The sequence below is a fragment of the Zophobas morio genome, unplaced genomic scaffold (assembly GCF_036711695.1).
Source record: "Zophobas morio isolate AGI-343-1 ecotype UQ-CSIRO unplaced genomic scaffold, CSIRO_AGI_Zmor_V1 ptg000005l, whole genome shotgun sequence".
NCBI classification, from domain to species: Eukaryota; Metazoa; Arthropoda; class Insecta; order Coleoptera; family Tenebrionidae; genus Zophobas; species Zophobas morio.
Genome location: NW_026972110.1, coordinates 2,802,371 through 2,820,777, shown reverse-complemented (window position 1 = coordinate 2,820,777; position 18,407 = coordinate 2,802,371). Strand labels below are relative to the sequence as shown.

At 32.5% G+C, this 18,407-nt stretch overlaps 1 protein-coding gene across 1 annotated transcript in view; it reads left to right on the top strand.

The window, feature by feature from the left end:
* The window catches only part of Cno (canoe), a 76,051-nt gene that overhangs the window by 39,664 nt on the left and 17,980 nt on the right, over positions 1–18,407 (top strand). Inside the window, exon 7 of the mRNA XM_064045943.1 lies at positions 8,144–8,352. Within this exon, the coding sequence (XP_063902013.1) occupies positions 8,144–8,352 (209 nt within the window). The remainder of the gene's footprint in view (positions 1–8,143; positions 8,353–18,407) is intronic.

The window sequence follows — 18,407 nt, the reverse complement described above, 5'->3', positions numbered from 1 at the left end:
TAATCAAACTAAATAATAATACTAAAAATTCAACTAGAAATCAGTGTTGTGTTTTCAGTAACCTGATTTTATTCTCAAACGATAAGATAAGGGATATATTGCAATAGGGTCATTTTTCCATTTTGCCTGTCTGCCGTACGTGGGAAGATTGCAGAAGACATTATAATCTCCGCAAATTGGTTGCTTTAAAATTTTGATATAAATTAATTAAAATTACCTAGAACTAAAAAGGATCATATGTCGAAATTTTGTTAATTCATCTTATTTATTAAAGAAATATGTGATGGTATACTCCACATTACATATTTCTTTGTGTTCAATTTAATAGTAATATTATATTGGATGTGGACAAACAGTGTTACCATTTCAGGAACGGCCAATATATTTTCCCTGAAACTGTAGGAGCCCAACAATAATAATGATACATCGTACGTATCGTAATTTATACATATATTGTTAATTTCGCAAGTAAGTGATAATTCCATATCAAAAATTCATGAAATCAAGCTTGATTCAACAATACGTGTACATACAGTGTTGCCTGTGCTTCGATAATATATATATAGTATATGCTTTTATTTAATAGATTCATTTGATGATATCTTACAAAAGTTATATTGACATGAATTGATTGAACGAATTTTCCTGAAATTTGGGGAGTAGTAACGGAATTTTATTGACGCATAATATATGTCAATGTCATTTATCTTCATCAAAAGTCTGTAACTTCATTGACGTTATATGTTGATGTTTTAAATTAATATGAAGTTAGTCTTAGATGAAACTCGGGGTTTTAATGATTCACTTTGAACGTCAATTAAGAGTTTCATACATGAAATCAATGCCATTCAGTTCGACGTACGAAGGATACATGTATTTGTACATCTTTCTCCCTCTTGTGACAGAAGTAATGATTTTCATAGATTATTGTCACGTTCATGCGTAGTTTTGAACTGTTGTATTCTCGGCTGAAACTAAATTTAAAAGTAAATAATTTATGAAAAGTTTAGAGTCTTAGCGGTGAGCTTAAAAATGGCTGATAATTTTCCTTACATATTATCATGTTTTGCTACTTCAACTATGTATTTTTCGCGCCTAGAACTTAACGTTTGTTCAGACATTAATTTGTTACAATTTTGTTGGGAAAATCGACGTGTTCTCAACTGAATTTCAAGGATGAGAGTCTGTCGATAAGGGGCGGTTATAACTTGACTGCCGTCACCGCATGCCATGTAGAGTAGTGCCTTCAAACCTAATTATTGTTGATAGTAGAGGTATTAGTCGATGTCGAACCGCCGAGGGTAGTTCATCACGCGCCGCCACCATTCTTCCGTCACTCTTTGTACAGTGCTACGGTTCTCAGCTTTTAAAGCGTTGATATCGTGATGTTGGTGTTTGTTGATTTTGCCGCCTATTCGTCACACCCCAACCACTTTCATGAAATACTTACTTTTCCTGCTTGAAATGAAGCCTTTGTTGGACACTTGACGGATTAGCGATGTAGCTTTTACGCCCGTATTTTGTACTAATTAGTTGTTATTATTTATTGTTTTTGTGTTAAAGTGAAATGCGTAGTTTTATCTGAATTTGATAAGTGTTAGTGTTTTACTATTTCACGACGCAATATTAGGATTAGCAGTATTTGTGTTAGTATTTTTTAAAATAGATTTTTGGAGATAGTTGTAGTAGTCGAGTTTGTCAAATTAAAAAAAAAGTGCTTTAAAAATGATGGGATTTCGGTCATACAAGCGTCTAAGGAATGCCCAATGTGAAGTAATGTTAGGTACGTTCTCACAAAGCACACGTTTTTTGTTTATTTCTTGTTTAAAGAAATTTTGTGTTAATTTAAGAATTTGCAATTCCGCAGAAAGTCGGGTTGAACTCAATATACTTATTTAAATTTTGAAATTCAACGTGATATGAATAAATTCTGTATGCATACGTACTACATTTCACACGATCCGATAATTACTGTGGAACATGAAACTCCAAAATTAAAATTGTAGTGACGTTGTGTTGAGCTTCGGCATAGTAAAATTCCCAGGCGGAAAATGTTATTTTTACAACAGTTAATTATCTTTTGTTTATTTGTAGGTCAAATCGCGGCGTATCGAATGTGTTTTTTATGTGGGTCTCAATTGAGACCTTCACTTTACTAGGTAATAAGAATTAATTGTTAAATCTTAGCGTTTCGTTTAGCTTCGTGTACTTTAGTTTTAACTAAAAAAGGAATAATGCGGATCGATTTATCTGAATTCCTGAAGGCCATTTATCATCCGTTGGATTTTCATTGAAACTATTTTATTTTGCGTATTATATACTTACTTCCCAACTTTTTGGAGTAGGTTTTAAAATGTGTAAATAATGTTCGTGATATTTTCAGTATAAATTAGGTCGTCTGTTTTATACACAGTTTGAATAGTTAATTCGGAGGTAGACACAAAATTTATTCTGCTGTGGTGATACACATTTACCAGGAGTACATACATACCTATATACTGACCAACATGGGAAGTGCAACACCAAAAAATATAATTTTTTTCCAACTGATTCTTATATTAGGTGTTGGTCTTCAAGAGGTAAAGAAATGAGCAAAATATTGGCTCTGTATCTCTTAGGTTTTGTGAGATTAGCAACGTTTTAGTTTGGGTTGTTTGGTTTTCAAATGACCCCTTACGGACTATTGGACTATATTTTCACTAACATTGTTGCCTTATTTAACCTTAACAATACCTTCAAGAAGAAGCTTGGGAACATCATGAAATAAGCGATTTTCCTATCGGCAAACGGCCCTTCAAGTCAATTGATATGCCTCAACAGCGTTGCGAGCATGGACCGAGGAAGGCAGGGATCAAAGAAGAAGACGTGTTGGACTGTCAACACAGACGTCAGAACGCCAAGACCACGGTCCAAGACTATTGGTCTTACAAGATCGATTCTCCACTACGCGACAAACTGGAGGCCATTGGTTAGTTGAAGAGACCAGTTACAATGGGAACCATTTATCGCCTTATGAGGTCTTTTGGATTGCATTTGTATCATCCATTGCGAGTGCTTCCTCTGACCGCTGTACATAGTCGTCAAAGACTGGAGTGGTGTAGAGAACGTCAACCAATGGGGGGCAGAATGGCAGCATGTGGTGTTTCGTGATGAATCTCGGTTCTGTTTGAGCATGAAAGGCACGTACACCGTTCTATGGGAGTAATGGCGTGGAGGGCTATCGCTTATGGTAGCCGATTACTCTTAATCTTTATACGCGGCAATATGACAGCAGCCCGTTACATTGACGACCTCCTATGGCCCGGTTTACTTCCCAACATTGAGAGTCTTCAGAATGACCTTTTTCAACAGGACAATGCTCGTCTTCGCATTGCCCACAGAACTATGCACTTCTTGGAAGATGCTGCCATTGACATTTTGCCTTGGCCACCTCGATCTCCCGATTTCAACCCCATAGAATATGGGTGAGATATGATGGGCCCACCATTAACAAATTTTCTGAAACCTCCACAGATTTTGGCTCCATTTTAGCAGGAAATTCAAACTGCCTGGAACGAATTACCCCAAGCAGACATTGACCACTTCATTTTATCGATGTCCAGATGTGTACATGAGTGCATTCAACATGGAGGGCGGCCAGCACATAATTAACTATAATATTGTTAATTGTTAAAATATATAGGTATCTGAATTTGGATCATTCCTTTACCTCTTGAAGACAAACACCTGATATAAAAATCATTTGAAAAAAAAAATGAATGTTGGACTTCCTATGTCAGGCAGTATACAATCGTCAGTAAGCTATTTTAATGTTAAACGACACTAGATCACAATGTTAAGATAAATGATTCATTAAATCTATATGACGGCCACCTTTAAAATTTTGATGTGATGTCAATTTTTGAATAAATTTTAATTGACCGATACAACATTAGATGCAGTAATTATGCAGATACATTTAAAAAGAAATGTATGAATAATTGAATTTATTAATTCCATCAAACGGTTGTACAATGTCTCCCAAATCTTGCGACGCAGAAATGTAGTGAATCATGGTGCGTTGCATGTATCAAAAGGACTGGATTAAAACTTAAAAAAATGAAATAAAGGAATTATGAAGGATACGTTCTAACATGCATGCAGTATCTTTTGTGCTTCAGAAGCGAGAAACGTTCCGTGTAAATAACTTCTTCTCTCATGTTAATTGCTTTGTTTCATTTATGGAAAATGATATACGTATATAAATATTTTGTGGCTTTCGTTGACTTGACTGCTGAAAATTCAGAGAAGATAGATAAACTCTTCAGCTGTATTATCTCACAGATGAATATTTTGAGATATTGAAATTCTGTGAACGCCACTAGTTTGGTCTGAGAGAGGAAAATGTCACATAAAACACATCTTTGTGGAAATTGTGAATCTTTTTAAGAACATTTTACAATGTTTACACTGATTGTATTAAAAAATTCCAATATTTTCCATGAATTATGAAGTCAAATTCCGTGGTTCTTGACAATGTCGGAAATTTTTTTGTTCGCAATGGTATTTCTGTTAAAAGCTTTTTCCATTTCATTTAGGAGGTATCTGTTACACCTGGCAAATCCATATGTTTGACAATTCGCACATTTTTTGACTTCCCAACTCTACAATCATTTCTTATAACCTCAAATGGAACTAGCACAGGAATTGCTGCAGTGTATACAAGTTTGATCTTTTCACTTTTGCACAGTCTTAGGAAGCTACAATTATTTACGATTTTGTAAATTTGAATCATTGCTAGCCTTACAAGGTACAAAGTTTCTGCCCACAAAGTCCAACCATTTTGCGAAACCCAAAGGTGAGACAGGTTTCCTTTCTAATTCTTAGATATACATATGTATCCCGAAGATAAGTTACTAAACACTTTCATTTCTTAATAGAGAATTCATCAGATTCCAGTTTATGAAATATTACTGTAATATAAGTTCTGCACTAAGGAAGTTCAATCAAGAACTCCTATAAACGCTCATGTTTTTCTTCTTCAAAACTGTTTCGTATAGGTTACGTGTGTTCTTTTTTTTTTATTCGAATCCACGTACAATTTTAGCCAGTTTATTTGGTAAATTGAGTAAAGCTTGAACCGATTCTCCGACTTTTATTTACGGAATTTTTGTACTATTGGATTACCTTTGTTTGACAAACTGCATACTTTTGTAATTTTCAAATTGTGTTTTGAATCTTAGACTTTTCTGAATATGTAGGCAAATCTGTGTTGGTCCTTTCTTAACCGATTTATTTTTCTGAATGGTTACTTCTTGATTTATTTTCCGGATAAGTAACAGTTTTTATTCTGACGTTTGTTGGTTCTTGACTCCGACTTAGCTGTTTCCTTTCGTGTTTTTAACAAATAAAAACATAACTAGAATAACAAAAAATAAAATGACGCCGTAAATTTCAATAGATCTAGGTGATAGTATTTAACACAATTTCTATCTTTGAAATAAGATTTCAGATCAGATATAAAACAATAATAAATGGAAACTTTTCATGGTGCAGAATAAAATACTGCAATTCAGTGCTAGAAATTTACATTTTATTGCAAATGTCAGCTTGCTCTGTGCTAACACGGATCCATCTGCTATTATCGCCTGGATTTCTTTGCATCTATAGATCGGTACATAAATCGTCATATGCAATATTTTAGTCAGATTAACCAGATTTTACTTCAATTACTTAGAAGATAATTGCTTTTAAAATTGATCGAAGGCGTTATAGTTTGATATTAAATTATTTGTTGGTAAATTCTCCGTTGCATACTCATTAATGGACACAATTTTTTGTAAATTAAATAATGAGTAAGTAATAAATAACAACTTTTCCTAAATTAAACAAATTTAAACCATATTTTAGAATTAAGCTAGAACAAAAGCTTATCAACATCATCAGTCAATTTATTTGCGATTTTTTTTCAAAATTTATTTTTTTTTAAGTTGTAATTTATAGTTAAGCGATATGTAAGTTAATTCGATAATAATTGACGCCTCGCTCGGACTTCTTTAAGTTTCAGTTTTGTATTCATGTGTGTAATTATTTATATTATGAATCAAATAAATAGTTGTTGCTTTGTAACAGGCGTTGACATATCTTATGGTTAAAAATCGTTAAACTTATTGAATAACTTAAATAGGTAATTTAATTATACTAAGAATAAAACGCCGGGCTACGATTGTAAATTTAACCTTTTCAGTTAACCCGTAGGTTAAATTAGTCCTGCGATGTTTTGTCAGTTAACTGAATTTAGATTGTTTATTATTTTTTTATAGACTATTGGCACTGCTTTGATGATTCGTTAATAAAATTTATGCCGAATATCATTTATTTATTTATCTTTGTTGAAGTTTTTTCTCATTCCGGGTGCATATGTACATATTCTCGTGTTAGTCGTTAAGTTTAAGAAGTTTCCGTGGGTTGTTTTGTGGTGACGTAGCGGGCGTGGGCTAGTTCATTCGACCATTAGTTAATATGACATTTTCGTCGAAAGGACCGAACCTTTGTACCAGTTAATTAATTGAAAATTTTCTCAAGGATAATGGAGCTTCAAAAACTACCCGTATTACACAGAAATAAATTTCCGACATCTGCAGTTATTTTTCGAGTTTGACGTACTTCAAGTTGATTGCATATTAAAATATTCAAACGTGGATAAGGGTTAATGAGTATCTGAGCTTGCTTAAAATGTAATATTTAAAAGTAACGTATCTACACGACCAGACTTTTAAAAAATTATTAGATTAATGGATGAATTGAAGTGAAGCGCCCGGATTTATTAGGGATTCGGAAAATATATCTCGTGTAGGAATTGTAGTTTAGGTGAAATGGCTCAGGTAACATTTCAGAATTGGGTTGAGTAGCGTCGTTAAAACAACTGAAAGATATATAGCGCCAAGTGAACGATTTCCGATAGATTTTCGAGTTCTCTATGTGAAAGAATAAGAGACGTACAAATGAAACGAAATGGAAAAAGGTGGGGAAATCTCCTTGCGCTTATATTAATATATTACGTTTGATTTAAATATTATTCACTGAGCTGGTTTTCCGAAACTATAACTAACAGAAATACTTTTATATAGTGAGTGAAAAAATGATTATGAATTTCTTAGAGGCGATAGGTATCAACTTATTTGGTTAGCATCATTCAGGCATGATTAAAATTGTGAAGGACTTCTAATAAATAATCAACGTACGAAAAAAGAATTTTGCATTTACAGTTCGTCGCGGTGCGAAATGTTTATGAAACATAAAAATTAGATATTCGTAGCAAAAATATCCCTGTAAGTTTTTTTTCTTGCATTTTTGCTGGGAACACAAAAGTAAACAGGAGGCGTTTTGTGCAAATAATAATCACAACTTTTCCCCCACAAATATTTGAGTGATTTGTGTCAATGGAATTAAAACGACAAAAGCATATTTTTGATACAATATTTGGCCAGTAAAAAGCGAAAATCACCCGGATTTTGTTTTGCTTGTAAAAATTGTTATCCATCGTAAAATTACGATTATTTATTTCCAAACACAACTTTGCCGCACCATTTATTTATTGGCAGTAATATTTTGAGGGCGAAAAATTAACATTGTTTATGTTAGACATACTTTGTAAAATGTTTTTAACGGCTGCTACAAATGTTCTCGTCGCGTGATCTCTTTTTGTAATTGTAACGATTGATGTGAACATATAACATAGTGACTGAACTAGAGTATTGATTATCGGGATGCAAACGTTACACGTGGTGCCGGTTCCATTGTATTGCTACCACTTTCCTTCAAGGATTTTTTCAGATTGCAAGTTAAATATTTACGGACTACTAGAAGTAGGTTGCTAAAATGCGTAAACTGTAAATACAAGCATTTCAAAGCTTCGGATTGCTGCGAATTCTATTTTCTGATCCACACGTGCAAAGTGTTTTACTTGCAACGGACGTGTTGTCAGTGTCAACGTTATGAATACCTTTAAAATTGTGCCACGATTCGGTCTGTTAACTATTTTATTTTCTTCGAGTAGTAGCGTTTATTTATTTTTGCTTTGTAATAATTACGAAGGGAATGTCTTCACAATTGACCTCAAATGTGTTCCGCACATGTAGATGACTTGATTATACTTTTCTAGGCTCCATCATGTTTCACGTAAGAAGAAGGCCAGCAGATTGTGCACCAAGGAAGAGGAAAAAAAAGCCAGGAGCATTAGGCACCAATGCAACAAATCCTCGCGATGTTAGAGATGCTGTGCCACTTTTAATGGAATTGGGACCAGATGGATCTGCACCACATCCTAGTGACACAACGAGAACGATACGGCTTACGAACGACGTCATGGAGGTAAGTACGCAAATTGACATGAATCTGAATTGCATTTCTGCGTTTAAAAAATTTATGTTATGTATGTCGGAATAAGTTTCATCAAGTCTTCATTGAAATAGCCGCAATGAAGATAAAATGGTACTCAAAATTTAATAAAATTTTACAAAAATGATCCTATAAATGTTTATATTTTTTGTGTCATAATGTATACTTAAATTGCAGTAAAAATAATTTAATCTTGACACGATTCATAACTGCCTGTAATTCGTCTTTCACTACAAAAAGCATATTTTAATTTATAAAAATGTTCTCTTTGTGTCAACTTCCGAACTGTCAGTACAGTAAAATTCAAACAAAAAGTTAGAGTTTTATTAAAAATCTAGATCAGTATATAATGAAATCTCTGAATATTTTTTTGCAGGCAGTGATTTACGTTCACGGGAAAGTCGATGAATTTACAAATTTTAGTTTTATTGACGGATAGATGTTGTTAGGTACTTCAGCTATTACGTTCATTTCTAGATTTGGTCTAAAATTTTGATTTATTGTAAGTTCTATTATAGAAAAGTGAAGTGTTGCGTATTTGACTAGAAAACGCCAATATTAAAACTGCAATCGACGTCTATTATTACATATTATGATGTTTTACAACGGGTTTGTGTTCATAGAATTCCTTTGAAGAGTCGCCAAATGTGTATAGTCGCTCTTTGTGGAATTGCAGAAGATAGCTCTAGAAATGTTTCAAGTGTATTATTTTGTCTTAAATTATCAACACAGAAGAGCATAAAGTGTTATATTTACATCTTGAAATGATTTCATAGACATGAAAAGAATGGAATATTAAAAAAAAAACTTTCTCATTCTTACATCTTGTATACAAAACTCACTTAACATACACCTTGTAAAACTTTTATTATACTTAAGCGGCTTAAGCCAAAGCACCTTTATAAGTCAAACTGGCTGTTGCATAACTTAACTCAGTTCACATATACCTAGTAAAACTTTACAGCTCCATTATGGCAAACATAGACAGTAATAATAATCCTTGGGGGGCGGGTCCATTAAAAAGGTAGTTTGGCTTAAACCGCATAAATCATAAAAGCTTTATAAGGTGTATGTCAACTGCGTTTTGTATGTAATTATTAGAAATATTCACATTAGCAATAAAAAGAAAAAAAACATCCTATCAATTTGTGTTCTCGACTTGCAATTTCTTCGAAATCTTTTAAACAAATTTTGTGTACGACCATGGAATTTTTTATCATTTACTGGTTGCTAACACGGCGGTAAGTCAATTTCTTACCGTTTAAGCGAACGGTAAGTAATTATTAATTCACGATTTTAATGTTTTTCCGAGGTAAAGCCATAGTAAGAAATTTTGAAACTAAAAACAGGCCTCGTTAATATTCGATAAAAACCGCTAGAATTCTGTCGGTCGTACACAAAATAGTATAAGCATCACGAACGTTAGGGTCTCGATAACTTGGAGACGTCCCTTCCCTTCGTTTTCTTCGGCGAGTAAACGGCCCTTACCCTTATTAATACTTAATATACTATTTCATGTCTGTATGCGATGTTTGTTGCCCATAATCCTATATACTTACCTATATAAATATATTTTAAAATAATGCAGGACATTGAAGTCATAAAATGAAAATTTTAAATAATGTGTAGTTTAAATAAGTTTTCACTGATGTACTCCGAATACAGTGTTTCTTTCATATTTTATATTAATTGAACGACATTTTTACTTTCCGAGCGTAAGCTACGGGCCTTTTTACACGCCACAGAATTGTTCCGAAAATGCCTACCAAAATAATTTTGCCAAGAAAAATTTTTTTTTCTAAGTATATGTATTTTGATGGTAAAGTGCGCATTGTTCAGAACATGACAATTTGTTTATGTTTTAGTGAGGTTAGGTAGTAGCGGGTTACGCAAAATTTTTATCAATAATGTTGGGAGTAATTTTCGGCCTAATTCTGTGATGTATAAAACGGTTCTAAGGAAGTATTGTAATCGGGGTCCATCCTAACATCTGGAGTATGAAAAAATAGGTCTGCCATTTTATTATTGAAATAAAGAACGGCTCGCTCCATTTTCCAAAAATTAAGGAATGCAATATTATTGTTATTAGTATTACATTACGCCGATCCAAATTGATATATGCGTCCTTGGTAAAATGTTGATGACGTCATCACAACATTTTGTAATGGAACATTTCACGTGAAACATACGCATAGTACGTTTTTTTAACTTTACTTCAATATTACACACGTATCTTTATTATATCTTGTAGGGGTTATCACAAAAAAAAAGACAAAATACGATTTTATCATTTTTTGAGAAAGCTGTACTGTTGTTTTATACTTCAGGGACAAGGGAAGTTCTATTTAAATAATCTTCGACGAGTTTTCCCTAAAAAACTGGATTTGTTTGATTGTATTTTGGAGGCGAGGGAAGTTCTGCCAAAGAACATTCGACCATTTATTTTTTTAGAAAAGCAGTTTCGTTTATTGATAAAACAAAAAACGGACTATCTCATTTTCCTGAAATTTTCGAAACACGGTATTATTGTTATTACTATTACACTGTTCCTATTAAAAAAGTTCAAGATGACATCACAAAATGTTATTAAAAAATTCCTACTTGAAACATATGGCATAGCATGTTCCCGTAAGTGTTTAATAACCTACTATCTTTGTTTTAATATATAAAAGTTATAAAACGAATCAAATATGAACATTAAAATTTTACAATTTATCTAACAACATTTTACTCGTTTTTATCTTTTACATGGGCCACCAAGGTAGGTGGTGCAAGACTTCCAAAACGTAATGCTAAACTTCAGTCAACAAAGAAATGAAACAAAATATGTACATATCTGTATAAAGCAAATCAGCATCAAAATACAACGATATATATAATATAACTTCTGAATAATTCTGTGATGGTAAAATCAATTTCTGTGAAGAAATTATCGATTATAGTTCAGGTATATTTGTAACATGAATTAGTTGATATGTCCCTATGGGATGCAACTTTATTATCCCTTTGGAATGCAAATTACTTATATATGCGTAAAGTATTAGGGAGTTAACGTATTTAAATATGTATAATATTTGTGTCGACTGAAACGTCTCTTAAGACAAAACTTTCTTTTTTTTAAGAAGAATCTCATTATCCTGGAAACGTCGCTTTTTAATGAGTTTATTTTTTATTTTTATTACAGATACGACTTCTTTGTTTTTAATTTATAAAAATGTGGTATGCAAATAATTTTGTTGAAACAAAATAGAAATTTAGATTATAAAACAGATTTATTATGTTACTAGAGCCAAGTGCAATTTATGAACATATAATTCATCAAATTGTTGATAATCTATTTAAAGAAGGAATGATCATTCTATTTTAAAACCCAACTTCTTTAAAATTTATGACCTTGTTATAACAGACGTCACAGCTTGCAGGTATTGGAAGTAACTCTACAATCGAACTGTATTGATAATTAAATAACTTTTTTGTTATGTATAAAGATTTAAATACGAAACAGATATAAAAGAGTTTTCATCAATTTTAATCAGAATATAACATCAACAATATTTTGGTATTTCACAGGGTTCAGTTGCTTATCACCACACTTATCGTCGTGTTGTTTTCACCGTCAACAGTATGCATTCATAACGTGCCGTTATAATTAAAATTCATTAAACTCAGCTGGGAGCGTTCAGTCTTTTCAGCCTGTAGATTACTATTCAATTATCTAAATTAACTTACAGTTTGATGATATTGAGGGAAGTACACACGTCTGGCATTCTTCATACCAATGGATCTGCTGCATGGATTATGTTTCAGTGAGAATGTTACATCTGCAACATGAAGTTACAGTCGATTAGCTGTTTTTGAATGCGTGCGGTACTATCGAGCGTATAATCGTATTAAAATAATAACGTATTAAATTCAACAGACCATAGATCTATACATAATTATTTTTAAGATATAAACAGTTGCAAATGAATATGTAATTTTGTTATTTATAAGCAAAAGTATTTTATCGCAAATAACAATAATCAAGTTATTTTTTGTACATAAGGCGTTGTTTTAGTCGATACCAGAAACATGCACCCACATACCAAACATAGTTTGTTATTTATACTTTTATATGAAGATAGTGGTGAGCTTCGTATTTAATTTTAGAACGTCTAATGTGGTTTAATAAGCAGTTTTGAGCAGTTGTATATAGAGTTTTTAATCCTAACCAATTCGTGAAAACTGTCAGATTTATACAATGAATAGTGAAGTTTAATTTTTATTTTTTAGGTAGGTATGCGTTGTTATGAAACTTTTTTAAGATCATGTTTTTTCAGTACAATGCGACAAAATAAATTAAATACCAAAATATCTTTGAAAATCGCTTTCCAACAGTGCTGAAAGTTTGGTTGCCATTTAAACTTACTTATCTTACAATCATATTCCTGCAATTAGATTGTTTTTTTTTAAGTTATTGTAAAAAAAATCCAAATCAGGTTTATTCACATTTTTTGTATATAAACTGTTAATTTTGTGTAACTGTATTGAGGAACAATTTAATGAAAAAAGAGGAAAAAAGATAGTTTATACAACAAACGTTGGTTTTATCTTCGGTGAAGTCGTAATTATTATCCGTTGTATGAGTCTCGACTCAAAATGGACCTCATTTTCTAAAAACTGATGACGTATAGCTTCTTAGGCAGGCAATAGTTCTGATGAATCAATTGTATCTCACAGAAAAATGTCTCTATTTATTTACGTCTCTCTTTTTATTTTTTCGGATACTTACTGATATAATTCTACGTCACTATTCATTTATAAACAAAATTGGCTTGCCGTACGTACCGGGTGAGTTAGCTAAAAGGGGACACCTGGAATAACTTTTTTGTTTATGAACCTATGTTAAGAATTTAGTTCATAAGTAGAGATGTACCGACTGTAGGTCTGGCCGACTAACCGACTAGCCGATTGTTCGGCCAGTAAAAACCGACTAGTCGGCCGACTGTTCGGCTTTGCTAAAACCGGTTTATAAATGCGACAAACAGTGTGTTTTTTTTTTTCTATTTCTCTGGCTCCCTTAAAGGTTTGTTCTAATTTAATAAAAGGAATAACTAAAGTTCCTTTGTTTTCCAAAAAATGTGTTAAATTTGTTTGGATAATTTTAACATTTAATTTTTTTTAGTAACTCAGAACAAAAATAAAGAATAACACAATTTAGGGCCAGTTTATACAATATTTTAACTGACTTTAAGTTGATCGCGCATTTAACAAGGTCATTAAGGACGTTTGATTGGCGTAGAGTCGGTCACATGATACTTTAACGCGGGGTTAAAAATTAAATCGCAATTAAATATTTAATTGAGGTTCCGTAAACCGGGTTTAATTGTTTTATATACTATTTTAATTTTAATAAAAAAAGCCGACCGATCGGCTGTTTAGCCGATTAGTCGCCGACTGCAGCCGACGATGAAAAACGGCCGAATAGTCGGCTTATCCGACGGGTACAGGTGAACTCGGCACCAAGCCTAATCCGTCATAAAATAAACACGCCAATTCGGCACCAGCAATTTCAGGTAATTTTAAAAACTACCCTTTGACGATAGGCCAACTCGACACCAACCACCCGCTTCAGGTAGTTCATGAATGAACCGGTAGTAGCAGTCCTGTTAACAGAAAAATCACCTCATCCAATAAATTTTTGTATTCAGATTATGAAAAAAATCTATTACAGTATTTCTATAATATTCTTATACTACTTAAAAAATTCACTTTTAATCTTGTTTTACAAATAAAGCTTACGTGAAAGCGACAAACAGATATCATAGACGTAATCAACGCTAAAAAAACTACCCAAGACAGCCATCAGAACAAAAACAAATTTTCAAAAGTTAAATTTGGAGACTTGTGTTATTTATTTGCACATAACGATTTGACTAGAGGGAAGGTGTCTCGGGGAGTGGGCGGATTAACCCTTGTTATCATACCTGCTGCTCTAGTGCCGAGTTCACCGATCTTTATTTGGGGCTCGGTGCCGAGTTGGCCTATCGTAACTACCCGCAAAATTTACCTGCGATTAGTTGGTGCCCAGTTGGCGTCCGCCCTATCCGACTGGTCGGCCACTAGTCGGTACATCCCTATTCATAAGTAAAGACGGATGGCTTCTGTACATGCATCATTTCATTAACATGGAATGATTGATAGAAAGCAAAACACTAAAAAAATCGTTAATTTTTTTATCTGAATTTTTATTTTACTGCAAAATTGAAAAAAAAACCTGTGCAGAGTTAAATATTTATTACTTTTGATACGTTTGATTCGCTTTCGTAAGGTAATATTTTCTACACTTTGTTTTCGAAACACCTTTTTACGTAAGTAATGAAGCATCTACATATTTTTGAAACTCATGAAATTATTTCATTTTTTATGTTTTTCTGAATAATTGAATCCAACATTTTTTGAAGTAAAAAACTAGAATCTGAAAATGAAAAAAATTAAATAGTGCTCGTATTTCTGCAAAATATCTACTTTTTTCCGCTGTTTTTTTTTAAGCAGTGAATTTATGTATGGACGCAGGCTATTATTCTCCGTTTGTAAATTTAATATCATTACTTTTAGCTAATAAATGAAGTTATTCGAGGTATCCCTTTCTAGGGGACTCACCCTGTACATACCTAGTTAATACTAATATTTGTATTTTATGTATTTAGAATGTTATGATGACCTAGCGTAATTGTTAAATTGAAATTAAAGCACCAATTCAGTAGCTGCCATGGACGAATGAATATAATAACTATATTCCTTCCTCCATGGTGGCTGCCATTTTCTAATCACGCTTGTTATTAGATGTCCCTATATTAGTAATGTCTGCGTATGTCCACTCCCTTCGGATGCAGTTTTAAAGACCGCTAGTCCTACTGTGACATCCTCAAATTGGCGGTTATATGAAATACTATTTTTCAGATATATTTGAGTTAACAGTAATGAATTAATAAAAAATGAATACACAATACTCATAAACATTTCATTTCAAATTGAAATTTGTATGTAATTTTCTAATTATACAACTATGCGAAACACGGAAAGCTTAGTAAGTAACCTACTCAGACTTCACAGTCTCCGTTTCCCCTGCAAGAAATGGTATCACCGGTCGCCTACTATTCGCGACCTTACTAATGTAGGAAGTTTGGTTAGGTGTGATCATTTCAAAATTGACAACTGTGAACTAATATGTTAACATTGCTGCCACTAATTTAGACAATTTACGCCAATCCTTAATATTATCCATTTTAGATGGCTAGAAATTCCTATATAAATCTAGTAACTTTATTTTTTGAGGTATGTAATTATGAACACAATTGTTCTAATTTAAAACCGGCTTTGAAGTGTCAAGTAGAATAATTAATTTTCTATAAAATGTCAGTAATTTATATTTTAAAGTAAACAAAAGTTATTGTAGTTTGAAATTGAGAACTATTTTTTATTTACAAATGGCAAAGATCTAACTATTCAGTAGTATGTAATAATAGTAATTATTGAAAGACGTTTAGTTTTTATTACCCTAATGCATGTTCTGTTTCTCATGTATAATTTCTATTTATGAAATTATATATATGTATAATTTATTAGCAAGAACACTCAAACCGGCACAAAATTAAAAAATAAGTGGTGTATTGACTACATTATAGGAACATTTGAATAAATTAATCCAATTCGTCTGCAAATTCAAATTCTGAGTCATCAGAATCTGATTCCACCAAATTTACAACCACGAGTGGAATATTGTCCACATACGTAGCTCCCATTAATTTACTTCTTCCAGTCCACATGAATTAGTTATTCACAGTGCAATAGTTCTTTTTGTATTAAGGGCGCGATGAAGGCGATTTTGGCCCGCGGCGAATTTATAAGCCCTTCGTTCACGCCCGAAATACAAATAAGATTTTTTGTAGAATCGCTTAAATCCACCATAAAGCTTAAAAAAAAAAATAAATGGCACAATTCGTTTTCAAAAATCAAGTTATGTTGTTGGTTGCCAATGTGATGCAAAAAACATTTAAAACCCTATTAACAATTGACGTGTTTCACTAAGAAGTTAAATGTGCGATAAAAATATTTCCGAAAACGGAAAACAAGAAGAAATAGCTATTTTAGCCGAAGAAGCAAAATCTGTAACACGATAGTCAAGAAAATCGATGAAAAAACTTTCAGTGAATTTTTGCTATGGTGCACCCAGAAAAACATTGCTGACCGCCAGTTTAATTAAAGCGTTTTATTTGTTTATTTCAAAGAGGAGTCGCAGAAATTCTAATTGTAATTATTTATTAGGTATTTTAATTGGCTAATTGTTTGTAATTTCAAATTAAAATAGCAGTTTCAAGTTTTGTTTTTTCAGCTTTAGGCGGCAAAAGGCACTATTTACGCCCGCAAATTATTGTATAAATGACTTTTTTTGAAACGATTTTACAAACAAGATTTTTTTCTTTCAGCCATAAATTGCAAACTCTAGTTTTACCATCGGGTGATAACGCGATTCCATAACTGCTTTTTTTGGTCATAAACAATTTTATTATTAGTCAACCATCTCCATCTGGGATTTTTACTAGAAAATGTGGGTAGTTTATTGATAATCATTGAATGATATGGTGCATTATGCATAACCACCACACATTTTCTTTGCCAATTATCCAGAGCTGGAATAACTAGTTATAAAAACCCACCACATCTTGATCATTGAACCATTTTCATAAATCTAGGTCTCATCAGGGTATATAAACAGATAGTTTTCGCAAAGATCATTGAAGTTCAGTGTATTTCCAAAAAAAAACTTAATCTCGCGACAACGATTTTCGATATCCCATACAGTCGCGGCCAGAAAATCTTGGACATAATTTTTTTTGTCATTTTGAAAATTTTGATGTGGTCTATGCCTTGTCACTTTGACGTTGCATCCATTGTCGGCATATGCGCAATGTCAAAAATGATAAAACTAGAAAAGCACAACAGTTAACAGTTTGTGACAGTGAAATGACATTGATGTCCAAGATTTTCTGGTCATGATGGTATCTGATTTTATTTGCTCTTAAATTTGAACATAACTATTTAACAAATTTATAAGATGACAAGCACGTGAGATGTGTTTTTGGCTTTTTAAATATTTCACGCCATCTTTTATAAGGCCGGCAGTCTTTAAGTTTTAGTAATTACAAGAATGCATCTGAATGACAAGAAAATTGCTGATGTCATCTCTACCTATCTGAAAATACTAAATAGTCACCCAGTATTTATGGAGCTGTTCGTTATTTCGCAACAACTGTGACATTCTTGAAACTCGATGAACTCGTGGTTAAAGTTTGTGTATACATATAAATATAACGATAAGTATATACGTATTAAAAAAAAGTATTAGTAATTCCCAAATAACAAACCCTTAATGCTTGGATACCAGTGGATTGGGATATTGTTCCCGATATTTGGTTTTTATTGTTGGCAATATTTTTACTTGCCGAGCGTAAGCAAAGGAAGTATAGTAATCGAATCCATCGGGTGAATTGCCACTTTTTTATGACGTTTTTGATGCTGCACAATAACATAAATAATTTTACTCAACGAATAATTGAATGAGTTGGAAAGAAATTCAAAGTTACATTTTTCGTAAAAATTGTAGCTATATGTATTGCATCTACGTGCTTGGAGTTCAAATGAATTAAAGTTACAAAACAGCAATTTTAACTTTGTTGATACGGGCAGTAGACTACAATTTGGTGTTCTTTGCAATTTCAAATTACTTTTTTGTCTTCTAATGTAGGATATTAGTATATGTCCTTGTGCATATAGTTTTTACTAACTTAGATTTAGCGTGGTATTATTGCAGTATTTATTAACCACATGATTACTAGAATGTATAAATTATAGCTATTAAGACGACTAGTGCTTTATAGATAATTTTAAAAGCTAAACAGTAGTTTAAATCCGAGCGACAAAGGTGCAAGATTTTAAAACTACGTTTTAAAAGTGTTGTATCTAAATTTCTTTAAAATAATGCCTTT